This window comes from Lycorma delicatula, chromosome 9, assembly GCF_047948215.1.
Source record: "Lycorma delicatula isolate Av1 chromosome 9, ASM4794821v1, whole genome shotgun sequence".
Classification (NCBI taxonomy): Eukaryota; Metazoa; Arthropoda; class Insecta; order Hemiptera; family Fulgoridae; genus Lycorma; species Lycorma delicatula.
The window spans coordinates 30623012-30645685 of record NC_134463.1 but is presented as its reverse complement, the minus strand read 5'-3'; the positions used below and the strand labels follow the sequence as shown (position 1 = coordinate 30645685).

At 28.8% G+C, this 22674-nt stretch overlaps 1 protein-coding gene across 3 annotated transcripts in view; it reads left to right on the top strand.

Annotated features, from left to right (window-relative positions):
• The window catches only part of LOC142329670 (pyridoxal-dependent decarboxylase domain-containing protein 1), a 64441-nt gene that overhangs the window by 21249 nt on the left and 20518 nt on the right, over positions 1-22674 (top strand). For all 3 annotated transcript variants that reach the window (XM_075374349.1, XM_075374350.1, XM_075374347.1), the window contains exons 5-12: positions 1450-1597; positions 5160-5287; positions 9921-9992; positions 10586-10684; positions 13319-13420; positions 14241-14312; positions 19782-19880; positions 20633-20791. In XM_075374349.1, the coding sequence (XP_075230464.1) occupies positions 1450-1597; positions 5160-5287; positions 9921-9992; positions 10586-10684; positions 13319-13420; positions 14241-14312; positions 19782-19880; positions 20633-20791 (879 nt within the window). The remainder of the gene's footprint in view (positions 1-1449; positions 1598-5159; positions 5288-9920; positions 9993-10585; positions 10685-13318; positions 13421-14240; positions 14313-19781; positions 19881-20632; positions 20792-22674) is intronic.

Genomic DNA, 22674 nt, shown 5'->3' with positions numbered 1-22674 from the left:
CTACTGGTGGAAAGTGGTGAGCCATTCCTTTAGAATAGACAAAACCAAATGATTTGCTCTTACATAGTTCATATTAAAGTGCAATGAAATCATCCAGTCTTTGATGCAGTGTTTTCTAACCCACATCTGAATCGATAACAGGAACAGCTGAAATTTTCTGCTCTGCTAGGCATCAGAGCTCAGCGCCTTCTCTTAGTTCTAAATATATAATTACTTCCAGTTCTTATTGTTGCTCCGTGTTACTAACCCCCTTGGCAGCCTTTTCTTGTTAATTACTGCTTTAGTCTTTGTCAGTATCAGAAGAACACAAATCTGGTTTTATTATGAGAAAAATTTTATAATGTTACAAATAGCATGAATCCTGATGCTGTAGTTTATATAGACAGCTCTAATGTTAATTCTGTTTGTTATGATTTTATGGTTGGCCATAGAACATATATGTTTGGTCTTCCCAGTATTATCAGTGTTTTTGTTGTGGAGCTGTATGCTATTAATAAGTCCTTAAATATAATTATACCAACATTTCTACATGTACTTGTCTGTTCAGATTCCATGAGTGCCTCACAGGTAATTAGAGAGACATGTACTCCAGACACTCTGTTGTCTGTGACTTCATCTCTGAAATGACTCAGCATATCACAACTGTGAGCTTTAGCTGGATCCCCGGCCATATTGGAATTTCAGGTGTGAGCATGCTGATAGTGCAGCAAAAGAATTTCTTTGCAGCCTCCTTTCACTGATCGTGTTTTATTTTTGATGATCTTGTCTGTTTTCTGAATAGAATGATCTGTGATGACTGGCAGAGTGAATGGAATGCTACCATCAACAATAACTTCATCCTGTTAAGAATGATGTATCACCAAGGAGCTCTTCATGCAGGAATAACCATAGAGAGGAGGTTATTATTTGCTGTTTGCATATTCGGCACACTAGGTTCACTTATGGATATCTTATGACTCAGACTGATGCACCCATTTGTATTCACTGCGACTGCCAACTAACTGTACATCCTTGTGGATTGTGTCTGTTATACAGCATTGCGTCAGAAGTTTAAAATAGGGGCTGGCTTCCAAAATATGTTGGAAACATAGAGACGATGTTATCAATAGTTGTATGATTTCTTAGTGCCATCCATTTATATTCAAATATTTGATTTTTACTATAGTATTTTGGAGCTATTTATACCATTTGTCTTGCTTTTAGAATAACGAACAGGTGTTTTACATCAGACTAATTTATAAGTTAACTTCTAATTGCTTACAACAGTAATATTGTCGTGCTAATAACAACACTTCATTGGACACCTAAAAAAATTCTAGGAAAATAATTTCTAGTAGATATAGTTGTTAATTGAAATCTAGTTTTTGGCTTGTTTCTTATAACGATATGCACTTAAAGCTGTTACAAAAAAAACTATTTTAACTTGCATGTGTCATTTGTTTGCTTTAGTTGGGATTACCCCTTCATTGTGTGAGAGGGGTACCTAGTATGACATTATTTGGCTCTCAGCAAAAAATGGATGTTGCTGCTTTAGAACGTCTTATAGAAGAAGATAAAATTGCTGGCAGATTACCTTTATTAGTTTTGGCTGATGCAGGTAAGTAGTATCATTGAAATAAAATTTGTACAATGCCAGTCAGAAGCCCATGTCTAGCATAGGTACCTAAATTCAGACAAAGCACGTCTCAGCTATGTGATATGTGTTGATTTATGTTTGCGAACACTGTTAGCTCGCAGTTCCATTCATTTATCAAATGTCTTTATGTCACATGATTTAAAGTTATAGGGACAGTGTTTTTCCTTATAACTTGCTGGATATCACAAGAAGATTGTATTTTGAAAGTTAAATTAGATTGTGCTGGCTTGTCTCATGACTTACAATTTGTCCTCTGCTTCACAATGTTACAGGCCAGACATCTAGATTACATAACCATCTGATGTAGGACTTGGGTTCCCAGGTTTGGTTGCAATTTTTTTGCTCTTAGTAAATCATATCTAATAATTTGTATTTTATGATTTATTTAATATTTTCAATGGTGTATTTTTGGGACTTTTTTTTTACTTGATGATTGGATGACTAAATATCTATATAAAACAATTAACTTCTTTATAATAAATCAAACTAAATCACCTTTATCAGACCATTTTCATTTGTTCTTTCCATCCTCCTCATTGTGACTGAGGAGGATGGAAAGAACATCATGGTTTATTTTGTCTTCATTTTGCACCTTGCTACTTGAGGTATTTGATGTAACCATCAAGTTGTAAGGGAGAGTGATGTTTATCATCTTACCTAGGAGTCGTAGTGTACCAAAAAGTGAAGAAGATTTGAAATGTGTCTTAAGTTTGTTTGTCAATTGGGTTATAAAATGATCTTTTCTGTATATATGTGGAAAATACTTTGTTTATATTATTGTATTTTTACTTTCTAGTAAACCTCTTTATATTATTACAGGGTATTTTTACTTGGTAATTTTATTTTTGAAGCAAAGGATCATTTTGTACTATGTAGAACTGTATTCAGTCAGAGCAAATTGTTTGTGGTTGTTTGTTTTGTCTTCAATTGTAACCAACCCTTTTAAATTTATGATTTATTTTTTTAAGCGTAGTCGTCTCAGTTAATTCATCTTTGTTAGTATCAGTGTTACACATTTTTGTAAAGGCATGGTCAATGAGTGTGTTGATTTATCCATCTGTATTCTTCATATCCATTTCTACTTAAAGAGTGCATAGAAAAGTCTGTTTGCTCATCATAGCAGTAATAAAGCTGATTAAGCTTTATTGAAATAAGATATTGATTTTTGATAATTCAAAAATCAATTTTTTTGTTTGAAATTAGATTGATTTTGGATAATTTGGAGTGTTGTGAATAATTTTGTCATTGTTACTGCATAACAATGACTTTTTGACTGGGTAAGTCAAAAAGAAACATGTATTTATTTACCACTTACATAAGTGAAATTTGCTTAATCAACATATTCCTACTTGTTTGTATACATGTAGCCCACATTTCAAAAAGCTCTTGAATTCCTTCCTGGAAGAAGCTTTTTGGTCTGGTACATAGAAAATTTTGTATTGCTTCCATAACCTCTTCTGTCATAACAAAAATTATTCACTTTACAGCTCTTCTTTCAGTGGACCAAAAAGATAAAAATTTCTTGGAGTCAGATCAGAATTCTACGTGAGTGTTTCAGCAACTCACAAATGAGGTTTTGAAGGCAAAGTATTGTTTTCTTGGCCATATGAAGTCGAGTTTTATTCTGAAGCAGTGATACCTTTAGAAAGTTTACCATCCATTTGACTTGTTTTTGCCTTCCAGTGATTGCAATAGGCTTTAATAGTTTTCATTATTCACAGTTTTATCTTTAGATGTGAAATGGGTAAAATTGTTCTTTTCTTATCTCAGAATTTCTTGACAAGTTGAGGTGTAAAATGTAATATGAATACAGTTCTCAGTAAGTATTATTATTAGTACTATTGTTGGAGTATATGAGGTGTGGTAAAAATAATAATGAAAATTTTATAATAGTTGATTTTCGAAGTTGAAGATTCTGAGGTTCAAATTCTAGTAAAAGTTAGTTGCTTTTTTACGATAGTGGATATGGCCTGCATGGATGGTTGAGGTTCAGTTAAACACATGTCTCAAGAATGATCGGCCTGAGTCTGTACAAGGCTATGCCTCATTTGCATGTTATACATATCATCCTCATATCATTGGGCTGTGGGGAGGTTGCTTATTGTTCACTAGTTGAACAGATTGCAACGTACAAATTAGGAAAATAAATAAATCTTATAATTCTGCATGCTTTCTTTTTGGCTGACTCATTTTTTTCCCACATAATGGTAATACTACCTATAATGTCTATCAATATTTTTAGCCATATTTGAAGTGTAGTTCAAATTTGGCAGCTGAGTAATTAGGATGTATTTTATTGTGATTTATTTTGTTTGAAAATGATGGAACAATGAATTGCATTAAATCTTCAGATAAAATGGACAAGTGTAATGAAGTGATGAAGATGTTAGAGAAGACTTTTGGTGAAAATGTTATGTCGACACCAATGGTTTATAAATGGTAGAAATGGTTTCAAGAAGGTTATGAAGATATTGAACATGAGAAAAGGATTGGACATCCCAAGACATCAGTTTTGTCAATGGAAATATCGACAGAATAAAAAACATTTAGTTCAATAATCATCAAATTACTATTAGAGAAATTTCTGAAGAAGTAGAAACCTCTTTTGGCTCACATGAAGCAATTTGGGATTGACATCTTGAAAACAAATAGTAGTAAAATTTGTACCAAAATTGTTGAATTTTCAATAAAAGCAACACTACAAAAATTATAACAGAACAATTGTTATCTGACGCTGCTGATGACTGAATTACTCAAATATGTCATAAAGGTAGTGAACGTGGGTGTACGGTTATGATATTGAAACAAATATCCAGTCATCCCAGTGGAAGTTTCTTTTTTTTTATTACTTTTTTTATTACCATCATGATTTACCAAGCAGTGTTACTTAGCATTTTTTATTTAACTTTTATTTATTTTATTTTTACTTAGCATTTTCTTCAAATTGCTACTGCAATTTGAAGAAAATGTTCACAAATATGAGCAAACAGTTATTGGATTTTGTACCATGATCATGATTCAGTTCATACTTCATTATTGATTTTTGATTATTTTGCCTTACTGATGCTACAGCCTCCATATTTTCCAGATGTGGTGACTTTTTCTTGTTCCCACTAATTAAGAGAACATTAAAAGGAAATGGATTTGTGACAGTTGATGAAATAAATAAATAATAATTTATAAGTTAAATTAAGGCTACACCAGAAAATAGCTTTCCATAAATCACACCTTGCATGCCTGGCATTGTGAAGCTTTTGGATGTTGATGAATACTATATCATATCTTTTTATATACAGAAGGCTGCATAATTTTTTTTTTTTTACTTGTTATCAACTCATAAGCTTGAAGCTTGTGCGTGGGATATGGAAATGAAATTTTGTAGTTTATGTAAATGCCATGTCTATCCATGATATTTATAAAAGACCTTACTCATATTCAAATTCAAATTTTTCTGATAAAATATAATTTTAAAAATTATGTATTACTTTCTTTTATTAATTGTAATTTTATTGATTAATTTCAGGAACTCCTATTGCTGGTCATGTTGACAATCTACCTCGGCTACAAGAAATTTGTAGAAATAATGAATTGTGGTTACATCTACGTGGACATACATTGGCAGCTTTAGCGATGGTTGCAACCTCAAATTCTGTAAGTTTATTTTTTAAATATACAATGTAATTAAAGTCTGTTTTTGGAGCAAACAAAACTAGTAAAGATATTGTCAAAAACATTTTATTTATTTCACTCTTTACATTTTTTGCTACTTTTCTACATAGTTACCTTGTTTAAACATTTATCATAGTGCTTTACTAAACTTTTTTATGCCCACCTCATAGAAATCAGTTGCCTGTGAAGACAACCAGTCTTTAACTGTTGTTTTTACTTCTTCATCTGTGTCAAACCACGACCACCGAGAAACTCCTTCAGGTAGTGGTGTTCCACTACCTGAACCAACTGATTACCAACTGAACCAGCTGATTAGGTCTGGCTGTATGGTGGGTGCTCCATTTACCCTCATCCAAAAGATCTGATTAACTTAAAGAGTTTGAGCAGCAAAATGAGATTGTACATTGTCATGCTGGAACAGAACTCCAGCTTCGTCAAGGTCTTGCAGTATGCAGCTGAGTTTATTGTTATCCTTTTGCACATAAAATTGACACAGGACGCCATATCTATCCCAAAACACAGTTGCCATAATCTTGCTGACATTGTCTGTTGAATGTCGCCATTCCATTGACTGCTGCTTTGATGCTAGAGTGATTTGTGAAACCCATGTCTTCTCCCTCGTGACAGTGTGTTTCAGAAGTTCCTCTCCTTCCTTACTATTTCAGGTCAAAAATTTTGAAGCTCTAGCCTTCTCCTTTTTTGGAGTTCTTTTGAAAGCAGCCTGGGAACCCATCACGAGCATAGTTTTTTGAACTGCAAAATTTCAGAAATGATTTTGTATAGCACTGACATTGAAACTTTGGAAATTATGAATCTCCACTCTTCATGAAGTTTTGCTTCAACTTTGCACCAAATTGTCTGTGATTACAGAAGGTTGACTCGATTGTGGTTCATTTTGGACATTGTCTGTCCCACCCGTCCTTGAATAGTCGTATCCATTTACATACTTTACTATTACTCATTGTATTAGGCCTGTAAACCTCACGTATCTGGCAGTAAATATCAGCTGTTGACATTCCTTGCAGTCAAAAATCAAATCATAGACCGTCTTTCACAATTGGCAGACCACTCAATTATTTGAAACATTTCAACTTCACAATATAAACTGTATATGGTGATGCTATGACTGCAATTGTGCATGGCATGCTGGGAGCTGGGGTGCATGTGCATTTCAATAGCCATACAAAATTTACATAGCTACAGTCACTTAGACCTTACTTAAAAAATAGCTCTCGTATTTTATACTTAAAAGTTTTCATTATTGCTTGTATTTGTAAAATTAATCAGCTTTTGTTGTAATTTTAATTATTGATTCATTGCCTGGTTGATTACTCACAGATCTTATGTATTTACATTGAAAAACTTTTGTTGTAGAATGTTCACATAATGAAATCGTTCCTGGATCTGTTCAGTTTAGAATTAACTTTAACTCTGTTCAATTTATGTCATAATTTTTTTGCCAATATTCTTTTGAGAAATACTAAAATGAATTAGAAAACCTATTGAATTTTTTAAAATTTAGTTATATCTTTTAGTTAACTTTAGTATATCTTTTAAGATATATATTTGGCATAGAATAATTTGGAGACTGAGTAGGCTTCATTACTAGACAGAGAAAGCCCTATATTCAGTTCTCAGTTATATGTTTTATTAGTTTTTTGAATAACATTATATTGTATAAAACTTATCAATTAACATATATTATATTATTATAACTATCACTAATGATTTTCACTTTTCTCTAAGAATCTCCTTACACTGAAACAGGAATTTTCTGATAGAGTTTGATCTACTCAGAACAAGATAGTTCTGTTCTGCTAATGTCTAATATTAAAACCTCTTATTATAACATATAGCAATCAAGATAACAGATAGGTAAGAATTTAGAGAGCAGGGATTGGCAACGTGGTGCCTGCACTTGCCATGACCCCCTCAATGAGATTTTTTTTACGCCTTCACTATATTACACTTACTAAGCCCAATAACCATATCGGTGTTGCACATATATAAGACAATATAATTGCGAAAGCTCAGTATCAGCTAATAGCAATCAAGGTCATACTGATATACTTTCTACTAAGCATGTAGGAATGTTCTCACTTTGGATAAATTTGGTAGTATGTTACCATATTCTGAGTGCTATGTATTTTGAGTGTTATTATTATTGACTGTATTTTATTATTTACTTATTATTAGTAACCATATTACGCAAGATAGTTGTGCTTTTCACAATCTAATACGTATTGTACTGGTTAAACAGATTTTATAAGTAACCCATCATGAATAATTGTAAAAGAAAAAGAATTTATTATTTTAATGTTGACTGAGAAGAACAATTTTGTTTTATTGACTTAAAAAGCAAATGTATCTGCTTATTGTGTAATAATAGTGCGGCACCCCCAATAACTTTTGAATTTACTTTGCGCCCTTACTGACAAAAAGGTTGCCGACGTCTGATCTAGAGTATTCTATATGATTCTGATTTCAAATTGTTATTCAGTTTACATTACAACCCCTTTCATCTAGACTAGACTAGATTGGACTGGACATGATCTGGGTATTCAGAAATACCACATAGTCTGATAAGATCAAAATAAGTATGAAGCATACAATTCAACATATTTATCAACACTTAGATAAAATAGTATTTAAAATATGTAAATTCAAACTTTATTTACAGTAAGGTCAGGTTTGAAGAAAGTAGAATACAGTAGAGTTGTTGAGTAATTCAGTTTTTCAAACAAATATCGGTGAGTTTAGTTTGCTGTTAGGTTTACAGCAGAATAATAATATTAAATACAGCAGAATATATTAATGGGTCTTTAATCTGAAGTCTTTAATTTTTAATAAAGAATTCAGGAAAATAGATTAATAGGTTGTATTCAATCTCTTGTTTGCATTTCATAATTTATTTAAACACAGCATTGTCCAGTTTATCTGGTTGAACAAGATTCAAATAAACTAGGACCATGGTACATTTTTTTTATTGTTTATTGGGAAAATTCCATATTTCGAGAAATTTTATCCAGTTAGCCAAGAAAGTTGAGTTTTCATCCCTGAATTAAAATATAATGTAACCTAATAAGAATCTGGATTTTGAAGTTTTAATTACAATAAAACTTAAAAGTTACTTTTTCTCTTAAAGATTTATAATCTTTAAAAGCTATATGATGAAAAATGCAACAAATTTTGGCATGGATAAAACTATGAAAAACATATTATATGAAAAAATGTATTCATGGATGGTAAAATATACTTGTTTGCAAAATTTTAAAATGATTTTAAGGTTTTCTGTCATAAAAAATCTTGATGGCCTAATTTTATTCTTTTTTGGAATTAAATATTAAAAATTAATATTTTTTCTTTTTCTTTTTTTTTGCTTCCCAAAAGGCTGTGTTCAGTAAATAGTTCAGTAGCTATTAACTTTTTATATGGACAAGATTCTTCTCCATGTAAGACTTGAGTTTTTGATATTAAGTGAACAATTGACTGACCGTCTTGGTTAACTTAGACAAAGACATGTACCAACATCTTTTTTAATAGGTCAAGAAGATATTATTGGAGAGAATTTATTGGCTAGTTTTAAAATGTTATACTGTTTTAAAAACAAAAACTATTTTTGACTGAAATCGTCAAATCAATAATGTATCTAACAGATGATGTACCTTATTGAATTTTGTGTTCTTATTTTTAAAATAATCTGTTTCCCTTATTACTTGTAATTTCTAGCTAACATCTTTGTTGGTAAAAAGGTTTTGTATGTAATTATTATTGTATGCTTTTTAATTTAATATAGTATTTTTAACCTATTAGCCACAAATGAAAAATAAAGACGACAGTACTGTCAATAAATATTTAATTTTTAGGTTCTGTCTTTATTGTATTTTCAGCTTATTAACTTGTAACTTATTATTAGTTTGTGTTTATTTTTCAATCAATACTTGGTCCAAAAAAGAGTTATTAGGTAATTGTAGATGTGTAGTGCCTTCCAAAGAAGTTTGTAAAAGGTGTTACTCTTTGGTTTTTTGTTATCAAACAAGCATTATTGTATTAAAGTATTATTTTGTTACATTTTCCATTTATGTTTTTCATTCAGTGAAAAATAAAGAAGTTACTCACCTGCTAGTCCTCAGAACATAGCATTTTCTTAATATAATAAACAGAGTTCATGAGTATCTTTTGTTGACTGTGTTTAGAATTGAATAGAAGCAGTGTTATTCATGGCATCTGTTTAAAACAAGGAAATTATTCTACACAATTAGATATGTATTACAATCTTAAATAATTTGAAAATACAACCATTGTTATGTTAAATGGTGCTAAACTTTGAATAATCTGAGTAGTTTTAGTGAGTGTTTTTACTCTTCAGTATTTCTTTTTTAGTTTTAAGTAGATTTTGTATTTATGCTGTTTTTTAATATTAATTCATTTGAAGTTTGGTTTGTTTGTAAGTTTTAAATTCCACTTTTTGATGAAATGTTTTTGTTTATGTTTAAAATTTGTAGTTGTATTCCTTTTGATTATTATTTTATTTTATTTTATATTTACTCATGCATTTATATATTCATATTCTATTTTATATTTATTCATGTATTTTTTTTATTATTTTTTTCAGCCAGCACATATTTCAGACAGTCTCACTTTACCTTTAGGTTTCTGGTTAGGAGTTCCAGGATTGCCATCAGTTGTATCCTTTTTATTTTCTATGAAATAATGTATTTATATTTAACTGTACTATGCTGTCAATCTTACAGAGCTATTGCATTCATTAGTTTTTTTTTCTTAAATTTTGATGGTTACAATAAATGTCTGATATGGAGAGTACAACTTATAATTGTATGCCATTAGTTTTTTTTTAATTCTTATATTTTTTTAATTGGGATTATTTTTTGTTTAAATATAAAAATTTTTATTAATCCGAATCGCTAATAAGTTTTTCTGTTAATGTCAACAAATTATGTACTTGTTGAAAAAGTAAATAGTTTTGTTTAAAGAAAAAAATACTGTGTGCTTACACTTAAGTTAGCCTGATTTCATTATTGTTTATGAACATAACAGTAAACATTGATTTATTGTAAATCTTCATGTGTTATTTAATGGTTATACATGATTGTAAATGAATTTATCAATTATTCAGTATTGTTAATCTTAGAGGACTACTGGTTTAATAAAAATAATATTAACCAAGTTTTTGTTTTATTAATATTGTGCATTATTTTATTGCTTATTATCTTTTAAAACAATCTCTTTTTTGTGTAATTCTTTAATATTATGTTTAAGACACTTTATAATCAAAATGGTCTAGTTGGTGCTTCATTAGGTTTGTTGGAACATCCAGGACGTAAACTTATTTCATTACCACTATGGACTGTTTTACAGGTGATTAATGTTGAATTAATCTATCTATTATTTATGTTAATATTAAAAATATATTTTTAAACTTTTTACTTGAATCGAGTATTGAAAGATGTATGTAAAAATTATCAAAATTAAGAGAACATTATCTGTCTGCTTTTAAAATTGTTTATTTAAAGAAAGAAAGCAAGGTGGTAAAGTATTGCGTGACTTTACCAGCTCTGCTGATCAATTCACATAATACTTAGCAGCGTTTTTCAATGCAAAATTTTTCTGGCTTCATCGGAATGATTTTGTAATTCAAACATTAACATTCTGACTTTTATTTAAAAAATAAAACAAAAATAATTTAGAAGGGATTTGTTGTAAAAGTATTGACAAAATAAAGTATAACGTTTATGAAAAAAAGCAATGAATAAAAATTGCTTCTCATTTTTAGGTCCCGTATATAAATGCATATGCCAAAGCTACTTTAAATTTTAATATTCCTTTAAGTGATGAAGAAAAATACAAAAAGATTTCTTTTGAAGATAACAATTACTGAATTTGAGCCAAAAAATAATATATTTTTTAGATATGTGGAATAAATTTTAAGAAAAACTTTCCTAAAAGTATTTATGTGTAGGTTTAGCTTAACAGATTTGCTTAATGGTTTTCTAATACTCCCTTCAATAAAGGCTAAAATGACAAAAAACATTTTCAAAAAAACTTGCTGCATTTTGGGTCTGAGAGTTTATAATTTAAAAAAAATTGTAGACAACAATTTGGTGGCAAGTGTCACATTGCTGTCTACATTGTGGCATTACTGCTACATTGCTGATTGTTGGCAACCAATCAGTGTTGCCAACCACTGTTTATCACTCATTGGCCCTAACTTTTGATTTGTGTGCATATTTTTGTTTGTTTAGATGGACCCTAAACCATAAAGAAAGCAAAAAATCTGATACCCATTTTTTACATCTCTTTGACTCTTTCTGCTTACAATAATAATTGTTTTGCTCTTTAAACAGTAATGCTATTTAACTGTATTATCTCAGAAAGTAAAATTTATTACTTTCTATGTATGATAAACCTTTATTTGTTTTTTTATTTAATTATACAGATTAATTTTACTCAAAATTACATTATATATATACTGTTAAATTCCTTAAGTTTTTAGCAATTTAATGACTTAATTTTTATTACTCCAAAATACTGAAAAGTGTTTATAAGTCATTTTTTGTATTTTATAAAAAAAAATTATTGGATATTAATGGAAGTAGAACTTCTTCAATACCCAAAATTCTTTTTGCCAAATTGCACTTAAAAAACAAACTTTCCCTGTAATTGGCACCTCCTGAAATAGTATTATATTGTAGTAATTTATATTTTCTCATAAAAATTTATTCTTAATAAAAATCATCCAGTAGCCATAACTGGAAAACAAAACTTTTGGAATATTAGTATTTCAATGAATTTTTTATTTCGATTTGTAGAATGAATTCCTGAAATACGCTATTTCATGATAGATGTCTTACATTTAAAAATTTAAATTCTTTACTGTGTACTTTTATGGAAAATTATAGATAAATAAATATATTACCAGAGCTCCTAAAGTTTTGAAATATTAAAAAAAAACAAAAAAAAAAACAGAAAGTAAGTAGTAACAATGCTAGTCTTATAAATAAACAAATTCGGTTACTCTTCTGAATAATGTTATAAACAACTACGTATAATTTAGATTATCAAACAATTTTATTTAAATTTTAAGAATTTCTTAGATTGAATTGTTCTTAGGAAGTCTTCAGATATGTAGTGCAGGTTTCTTGAGTCAGGGTTTATATGCAACTTTTTTTCATGTGTATGTAGTAAATATTCTTGTAGCTTGTTATAGCTCATTTTCCATGTCAGGTTGTTTTAATTAGAACTAAACAACAGATTGGTGGCTAGAAAACAGCATCAGGCAGCTAAAAATATTAAAATATAACTGGTCCAGCTGGGCTTTGAACTGTCTACACCCTTGCAGGAAGGCAAGTGATAACCAACACTCCTATAACACTTAAACTTACAAATGTTAACTAACTGAAAATTGTACTATGTGTTTTACATTGAAAAAAAGGAAAAACAACAATTTACACATTTTTATAAAGTGTTGTGATAATTAAATATAAAAAAAATATTACGTCATCGTAGTGCATTTTTACAATAAAACTATCAAATTGTAAGGGTGATTTCAGCATTATTTTGCTAAAAAGTATTTGTATAGAACATTACAGTCCAGAAAAAAAAAATACATTTTGTCATATTGTGGACCCTAACAGCAGGCTTAAATTGTTCCATGTTTATAAACTTGTGAACTACAAAGAAACATATTTGTTTACTAAAGTAATTTAAAATATATATATATATATATATATATATATATATATATATATATGTTTAGACATTTTTTCTGAATTTAAATTTTTATTACTGAGTTTTTTATTTAAATATATTTTGTTGTGAAGTTTTGAATGTTTTTCTAATATTCATATTTTAAAATTATATTTAGTGTTAATAATTATACATCTTCAGTACTTTATTAGTATGTAACTGTAAATATTGATCAATTAGCTTGATGATATATGTATGATCGATTAAGATTTAATTCTTTACTTAACTGTAGTATTTAATTTGCAGAGTTTTGGTCGTGAAGGTATCCAGTTAAGAATGCAACAAGCGTTTCAGTCCAGTGAACAACTTTGGAGGCGACTGTCAAAGTATCCATGCTTACGTTTATTGGTCAGTTAATTTAAAATGATAATTTTTTTTGTAATTTGTATTCTTGTAATGTATTTCAAATTGTTATGTGCAATAATGTTAACTGGAGTACATGAGTTAAAAAACATAAAATTTTCTGTACCAATCTGAACACCATAAAATTATTTAAACTGTATCTATTTTTTTGTAACTGTCCAGAAACTTAAGTCGTTTAATTAAAATAAAAAAAAATATTAACTGTTTAATGTCTATGAAACAAATTAGAAATAATTTTAGCATCCATTTGATCCAAATGGCTCCTAATACATTAAACAATGATCATATATATATATATATATTTTTTTTTTTGTAGTATAAAATCGCATTAGCATTCCAGAAAGCTAAACTCATAATTAAGTGATTGTAAAAATTTTTGATAGAAAGACTTTGCTAAATATTACTAAGTCATGAATGCCTATGTTCCTGTTGGCAAGATAGGACTCTAATGCCCTATAATGTCAAGTTTTATCTAATAGTAAAGGAAGTGTAAGTATCGCATTATAAAGTTCACTATTTGTTAAACTTATTTTAAAATACGATAGTACTTTTTTAGAAGTGTAATTTTTATATTCTGTTTTCTTTGGTAAGCTGTATATTTAGATAAGTAGGTAAAATTCGTTAGATAATTTTATAGTTCTTTGTAAAATATCCATTTATTTTATTTTATAGTTTAAAATTTCAAGAATGATAGTTTTCATTGATAAAGCACATTCATATATCTAACAATTATTTTTTTACATTGTGTTTGACTTCATTTTTTCTTTTACATTTAAAATGCAAAATTTTTGTTTTGTTATTTCAGAGTCAGCCTCCTGGTGGTGAAGGAGGTTTAATACCTGTTGCTGATCTTATTACAAAACCAGTTACAACTAATGTAAGTAAATTTGTTGTTTTTTTCTTATTTCTTTTAACCCCTTTAGTGCCGCCAACCTTTTTGCCAAGGGTGTTTTTATATGAAATACATGTTTAGACAAGAATAATCATAAGAATTTTAAGATATGTCTTTAAACTTTATATTAATTTATTCAGAACAGACAAAAAAATTCACATATTTTGTTGGACATGCAACTATTTTCAAAGAAAAATTTATAAAAATGAATAATATTCTACTTGGAGAAAAATTAGTTTTTTCTTCATTTTCAGCCCCTTCAGAATGGTAGAAAAAAAATATTTACACAATATCAACTTGTCTTTTCAGCCTGATATGTATAACGAAATGCCAATTAACAGTCTGAAGCGCAGAGATTTTAAAAAAGTTTTAAAATTGATATGAATGCACCATTTAATTGAATTCTATATCCTGTCTTACCTCTGAATAAATGATATATTGTTTTCAAATACTAATTAAACATTTTTCCTAACAAAACATTATCACTAGGATTAACATGAATGGCATTCCAGACACAAAGGATGAACAGCTTTATTACATTTTTTGCAAACATACCTAGTTTTTCTTTTGTCATTAGCTTTAGTACTATCTGCACTACAGTTTCTCTCACTACTGCATGGTAGTAATTTAAGTGAAAAATCATTATTTTCATCTCCACCCGCTTGACTTGTAACACCAGCTGCTGATACCCAGGTAGTTCCCTTATAAATTAGCCACTCGACAAATCTTCAGTTACTGAAACTGTGAATTCGTAATGACTTGCTGGTCTGTGTATATTCTCTTTATATAATATATGTAAAACCATGTATAATAATTTATAATATATAAGAATTATGGCAAAAATGTTAATTATCATTAATTTCCAATAGTGAAATGTCTGATGTTCATCAGGATAAAAAAATAACATTTGATCAGAGGAGTCAATAGCCCTTGTGAAAGAATTATAATTTCAGGTTTATTAGATACTATTTCCCTATTACATTACACTTTGACTGTTGAACATTATTTGCATTAGCTTTTGTTCACCGCTTTTTTTGAGATTTTTTTCTTTGTATGCAATCGTTAATTTATTATTTTTCCAGCAATATTTCTTCTCTTGTACTTTGAAAAGAACTCTGAGCCTTGGAAGTATTCCCTTCTGTTCTTTCGAATTGTGCCATTTGCAAAGGTTAATTTGGAATACAAATCTTTAGCGAGTTTTATAGAAGAAAAGAAACTATCAATGAAAACATTGTAACCTTTGTTTAAAAGATAACCTAAGTCTAATAATAACATAACTACAGTATTAGTTAACCCATATTTTTTTTTAAATTTTCCTTTTCAGCTCCTCTTACCCCTTTATATGCAAATAAATTAATACAATATTTGGATATTGCATTGCACATCATCCAAAGTTTGATACCCCAGCGGGATGAGTTTTGTTTGCCATATACTGCAACACACTTGAATGGTTCTTTGTCCTCACCATACTTTCATCAATTAAAAGGTTTTGATGAGGAGTATAATACAATTTAAACAGCTGGTTAACATGGTCTACCAATGGTTAGAAGTAGGCACACAGATCATACCCTGGCTGGCCAGGTTTTCCAGCTTACTAGTATCTACCATATGAAAAACTGCCAGTGTAGCCTGAAATTTGTTTCTGCTAAACATGTTAGCAAACCAGTGCTACTCTATGAAAATGTGGTAGACCAATAACAACATAAGGTTGGTTTCCTAATAAGTCCTGTATTGTTCAGAACAGCAATTAAGGCCTTTATTTCTAATAATGTCACCGGCTTCCAAGATTTTTGCCTCCTGTGTTCAGAAAATCTGTCTTTGTTAACATATATAAATTCTGACTATTGATTTGTGTTTACCATGAACATATTGAAAGCAACTGAATTTCTAGGAGGGCAATGTTTAGGACCTAAGAAAATGAATGATTGAAGGCCTGATCATTATTTTCTTCTACGTCTACCCAATCACTGTCATCTTCTGTATCAGCAGAACAACTTGAGTTATTGTAATGATGTAGTTGTATTTTTTTTTGGACGTCCTCTAGGCCTACATATATTTTCCAATAACTTGTCATCATCTGAACTTGTATCACTTAATGGGATAAGAACAAACTGGTTACTCACATTTCCAGCCATGTATGGTTGATTACGATTAAAAGATGGATCTCATCAGTATCGTCATGAAAAGAACTATTTTCACTTTCAGAATCAAGGTAGTTAACAAACGCATTCACTCAGTTACAGGTGAACGTGATCTAAGTTGCCTACTTATTATAACATAAAAATATGAACTTATAAATGTTAAAATTAAAAGCACAAATAGTTGTTTAGTGTAATAAAAAAAACAAAAAGTATAGTTAAATTAAACAGAATACAAATGACAACAGGAGTATAAACAAACAAGCAAGGCCAAGGCAATTTACATAGCTGCCAACGCAACAGGTTGCCCAACATGGGATTTAATTATGTTTTATTTAACTAAACTGTGTATATACACTTTTGAAATTAAATTTTTCTTTTACAAAAAATATTTTTCTATAAGATATTTCTAAACAATTAGTTTGTATTTTTAATGTAGAAAACGAGCATTTTTTAAAGGGATGCTGGCAATTTTCGCATAACTTACAGACGTCCATTTGATCGGACATTGGCACTAAAAGGGTTAAGTAGTTATTTTTTTTAATTTTAGACTTCTGCTATAGTTCGTAATTATAAAGGTTATTTGTTTAATTTATGTATGCTATTGTGTTAAGATTTACATATTAACCCATTTGAATCATTTAAATATGACATGATTGGGCTAATATGAAGCTGGTTCATTTATCATAGTGAGATGAAGTAATTCTGTAGTCCTAGCTGAATTCATTTCTGACGTACATATGATTTTCTGACATAATTTGTTTTCTGTGCAGAAATACACATTTTTTTGTGATTTTCTTGATAAGTATATCCTATCTCATGCTTTTAATGGTATCATTTATTTTTTCAAATATTTACTAATTAAGAAAGTTTGTTTTTTTATTCAATTTGCTAATGTGTATATCAAGATAGAGCTGTGGGAAGTTAGGAGATGTAATTTTATTTAAGAAGCACTTCACCACAAATTGGCTTTTTTTTAGCAGCTGGATTAGAAACAGATTCTAATCAAGCAGTCACTCTCATCAAATTTATCCAGTTATAAAGTATTTAGTGAGAATTCTTCAAATACCCATTTAACTCCTTTTGAAAGAAGTGAGGTCATAAAGGAAAGATCTTTTAGCAGAGGAAGTACAAAAGAAGATAAACTCATGGAAAAGAATGTTCCACAACTACACTAGGTGTTTTTGATCTGGTCATGTGCACATTTCTGATCAACAGTCTTGTTTTGGCCTTTTTTCAGATTGAGCAAAAGGTATCAGTTTACAATAAAAGAAAAAGCATCAAGTATTGTTTTATTGATCATATAAATGAGAAGGAAGCAAAAGGAAGAATTCTATTTTTATTGTTAGCATACAGCTAAGAATTAATAAAAAAGTTTGAAAAGTAATATAAATTGTGATTTTGCTCTTAAAAAGTGGAATTCAGTTGCAGTAGCTTAATAAAAACAGGAAATTGAGTTTTTAGCTAAGTGAAATAACTTGCGTAGTTAAACACTTAGCCAGTGTTGTATATGCTTCCCTTCATGTAAAAATTATAATAATTAAGCAGTAATTTACTTCTAAATAAAAATTTGTCATATTGGTATTTAATGTGATATTTAAAATTTATTTTAAAAATCATGAAATGTTTTGTGTTATATTTTCTTGGTGAATTTTTTGATGATACTACTGAGGTTTGAAAAAAAAATAATTTCTTAATAAAAATATTAGTATTTGTTTGGGTTTGTTGCTATGTAGTTGGTGTATGTAATTGTTTTGATTGAACATTTTCTTTGCGTTATCTAGTTCAGATAATCCTATACAGTTTACATTAATTGTTTGCAGAACATAATATTATATGTATATGTTAATGATACTAGACCTGATTTGACTTTCACTATTCGTGTAACATATATCAAATTTAAACTCACTAATTATAATAAAATTAATAAGGAAAATAATAAATATAGAAAAAGAAATAGAGGGAGAAAAGCACTTCTTTTAAAAAAAAATAATGCTAGTGTAAATGGTGTTAAGTGTTTACCCAAGGATCCTTATTTTTTCTCGGTCAGATCTAATTAAAAAGAAATCTAACTTTTAACAATATTTCAGTCAGTGCTATATTTAGTGAATTTGTTTTTTGGTAAATTTCAGCTGAATGCTCTCAATTTTCTTGATACTAATCATCTTCCTTTGTCTTTTTACAGCTTCTTCCCTTTTATGTCTCAAGCATTCTAATCATTTTTCTTCAAGTGTTTTTCCTTGTTCTTTCCCCTTATGATTCTTCTCTGAAGACAATTTCTACATAGGATATGCCCCTACCATTGATATTGTCTGATTTCTTATTATGATAACCAACCTCTGCTTCTCTCCTCTTTCCATAATTCCTCATTTCTCGGTTTGTCTGCAATTTCACCCACTCCATTCTTTTCCGTAACCAATTTCTAAATTGTTGAAGTACTTTACCGTCTTTGTTTTACTATCTATGATTCAGATACATATGATAATACGCATCATATGTGACAACATTTGGTAAAACTATTTCTGATTAATCTGAATTCTTCTTGCTATCATTTATCTTTTTACCTTTCCAAAAAGTTTTTACTGTTCTATAGATAATCTGCTTGTTTTTCCAGCAAATCACCAAATTCCCCAAATATTTAAGTGATTAGTCATTTCCTTCACTAGAGTTTAATAATTTGTGGAAAAAACTAAGAATGAACTTCATTATAATAAAAATTTGAATTCCTGATTTCTATACTTTTTATTTTGTTTTATTTTCTTAATGTGTACAACTAATCTGTACAACTAATGTGTTTAATCTGTCCAACTAATGAACAATAAGCAAGCCCCCATGGCCCAGTAGTATGAAATTGTTAAGTAGGAGATGTAAATGAGTTGTAGTTTTGTACAGATTCAAGCTGACCATTCCAGAGAGTTGTAGTTAATTGAATCCGAACCACCAAAGTACACCAGTATCCACTGACTAGTATTCAAATCTATATAAACGCAACTTACCTTTACTAGTATTTGAACCTCAAAATCTTCGACTTCGAAAATCAGCTATTAAACAACAGATTTGTGATGAATTAACCACTAGACTAGCCCTGTGAATTCCTAATTTCTATATTTTAACAAAAAGAAAGCATTCGTAACTTGCTCTGCTCCTCAAGTTGATAGCCTCAAAAATCCAAGATTGCAGTTTGGGATTCATAACTCACAGGAAGGATCCATCTGAAATGCAGATTTAGATGTACAGCAGCAAACTTTAAACAGATTTTAATTATATTGTTATTTGCATTGATCTTTGAGTATTTAATTTCTTTTTTTTTTTCTAGTTACTTATGGAAGTGGTGGCTTGTTCAGTGGTGTTTCAGTTTATTCCAGAGGGATGCCAAGAACGGGTACCTTCATATTATGATAAACTAAATTCTTGGGTCAGTTGATTATTATTTTAATATTTAAAAATATAGACTCAAATTGTTTTGATGAATTCAAAGAAATAATATTATTATTATATATATATATATATTTATAATTCATTGTTATTATTTATATTATTTTTTATAATATGTAGGTTTGATCTGTAATTCTTGGTAATATATTATATATTTATATTTTGTAATTTAAGTAAACACACTTTTTTTTGGCACAGTAAATACACAGAGAATAAGACTACTTCAGAGCAATTACCTAATTACTTATTAGTGAGTAAATCATTTCATATCAATTCAGCGTAGTTGGAAGCTGTTAAATAGCACTGATTGTCTTGATCTTTTTATATTGATTTACTTGTGAAATATATAAAAAATTTATATTTTTCTCATTTCATCCATGTAAAATAATGGATAAATTTATATATATATATATATATATACCATATTTTCAGTAATGTATAGTGTTTAATTTAATTTGCAGTTAATTTGCTGTGCACATCAAACTAACAAAAGATATAGCATCACTCTGCTGTATGTAAAACAAGAAGAAAACCATTTATGATTTCTTTTTAAGTTATATTTTAAAAAAATACACTCCTTGAGAGAAGTATATGATTGCTGATGTTAGAAGATAATCCATTACTACAAAAATTATAATTTCTGATTTTATTACATTGCTTTTTATCAAACTATAATTTTTCATTCTTTTACAGTGAATATCTTTGTTTATTATTATTATTGTTTCATTTCAGTTGGGTCAAATTTTACAAAGAGATGCACCTCAAGTACCTGTAGAAATTTGTGAATTGGAATCATGTGGAGAAGTTTTACGATATTGTCCATTAGAAGTACCGACAGCTATCACAGAAACTGAAATTGAAGCTTTTATAAATTGTCTAGACCAACAGCTGGTCAGTACTGTTTTCTATTAGCTAATTTTATTATTTAAAGGTTACTCTGATCTACATAGATGTAGCAAAGCTATACCCGTCCAGAATTCATAATCATCTTCTGGTCCTGGACAAGGCAATAAACTACTCTTATTATTAGATCATTCTTTCATATTACTCTTTTCTAATCATTGATTACTGCAAATAATGTATACCATATATACCCAAAAATATTTTAACAATTAGCCTTAAATCAGAGAAAATTATAACATCTAGAAGTAGTAATTTACAAAACTTTTGTACATAATGTATAGTCCTTTACTTCTTCACCTATTCTCTATCCTGTGTCAACTAATGGATCACATACCGCCATCTTCTTTCATGTTCTTATTCATAACATCATCTTAACTTTATCTAATACTTTTTCTTTGTCTTGATCCTCTTACTCTTCTATTTACTTCACAGTTAAACATTATCAATGCTATTCTGTCTTCCCTCATTCTCTTTATGTGCCCAGACCATCTTTAATATTTCTCTCATTTCTTTATCAAACATATTTTCTATGTTTGTGTAAGCCCTTACTTCCATGTTGCTCATACATTCTCTCTTCATTTTGCTTCTAAGAAATTTCCACAGCTTGCAGTTTACTTTCCTCTTGTAACTTGGAAGATTTAATGAAATTTTTGTATATGTAGTCCAACTGACAAGAAAAACATTTCATCTACTTACTATAGTTACATTTATCGTAATTATTGTAAAGTAGTTTAAATTGAAAAAGTGATTTTTTTAATTGCTTGTAAATAATGGTTGTGACAGAATTTTGTGATTATTTTGCCTATTGCTATAATAAAAATTAATAGCTTGTGCGTTCTATTAAGGTTGCTTTTGTTTGTTTTTTTAGTGGTTATTTCTTAACAATTTTAAACATTTAATAAATTTTAATTAATTTTTTAGTTGATGTTTTGTTTCCTTATTGAAATCAAATTCCTTATAATCAAAATTTCTGTTATCAGTTTCACATTTTAGTCGTAATTTTTTCCTAGACTGTGGTAAGCTTCTTAACACATCACTGCTAAATTTTTTTCTCTAGTTACATACTGAGCTGATTTTTTTTTTAGTATATTGTATCAGTATATAACACTAGCATATATATATATTTTTTTTTTTTCTAAGTTTATGAATTTTGTAACTTTGAAAATATGCATTGGCACATGTATGTGTCATCAGAAAATGGCATATAATGACTCCTACAGTTATGCAAACCAGTCTGTTACATTGCTTATTGGCATATATTTTTCCATTTGTTCTTGGATATTATTCAGTGGTTTTTAAAATCTGTGATTTAATATTCTGTCATAGTAATGATAGGCAGTCTTGTTAGGTTATAATTTATTGAAATAATATAATTTCCCCAAAAAAAATCTTTATATATTTACATTGAAATATCTATTTTCTGAGTGATAGTTTTTTGATTTGCAATAGAAATTGCAAAAATGTAGATAAAAAATGGTAATTCATTTTCATATTTTACAAAATATATATATAAATGTATAGGCCTACTATTAGTTATGAGAAGATAGCTTTTATTAGAACATGTAACTATGATTATAAAGATTACAGTTCATGAAAATTATAACAATTACCAAAAATTATACTAACATAGTTTGTCACAAGTAAGCTGTATTTAATGTAAAAATGGAAATTTTCTACATTCTAACAGTTATTTTTCAGGTTGTCAAAAAAATATAGCCGTCACTAAAAAAATGTTAAAACTTATTATTTTACTTACTTTATTATTTTTAAGACTATTACTTTTAAAACATTTAAATTCTAAGAAATGATCACTTATTAAGTTTTTAAATTACATAACATATTTTGAAAGAAATAGTTACTAAAAGAAAGTG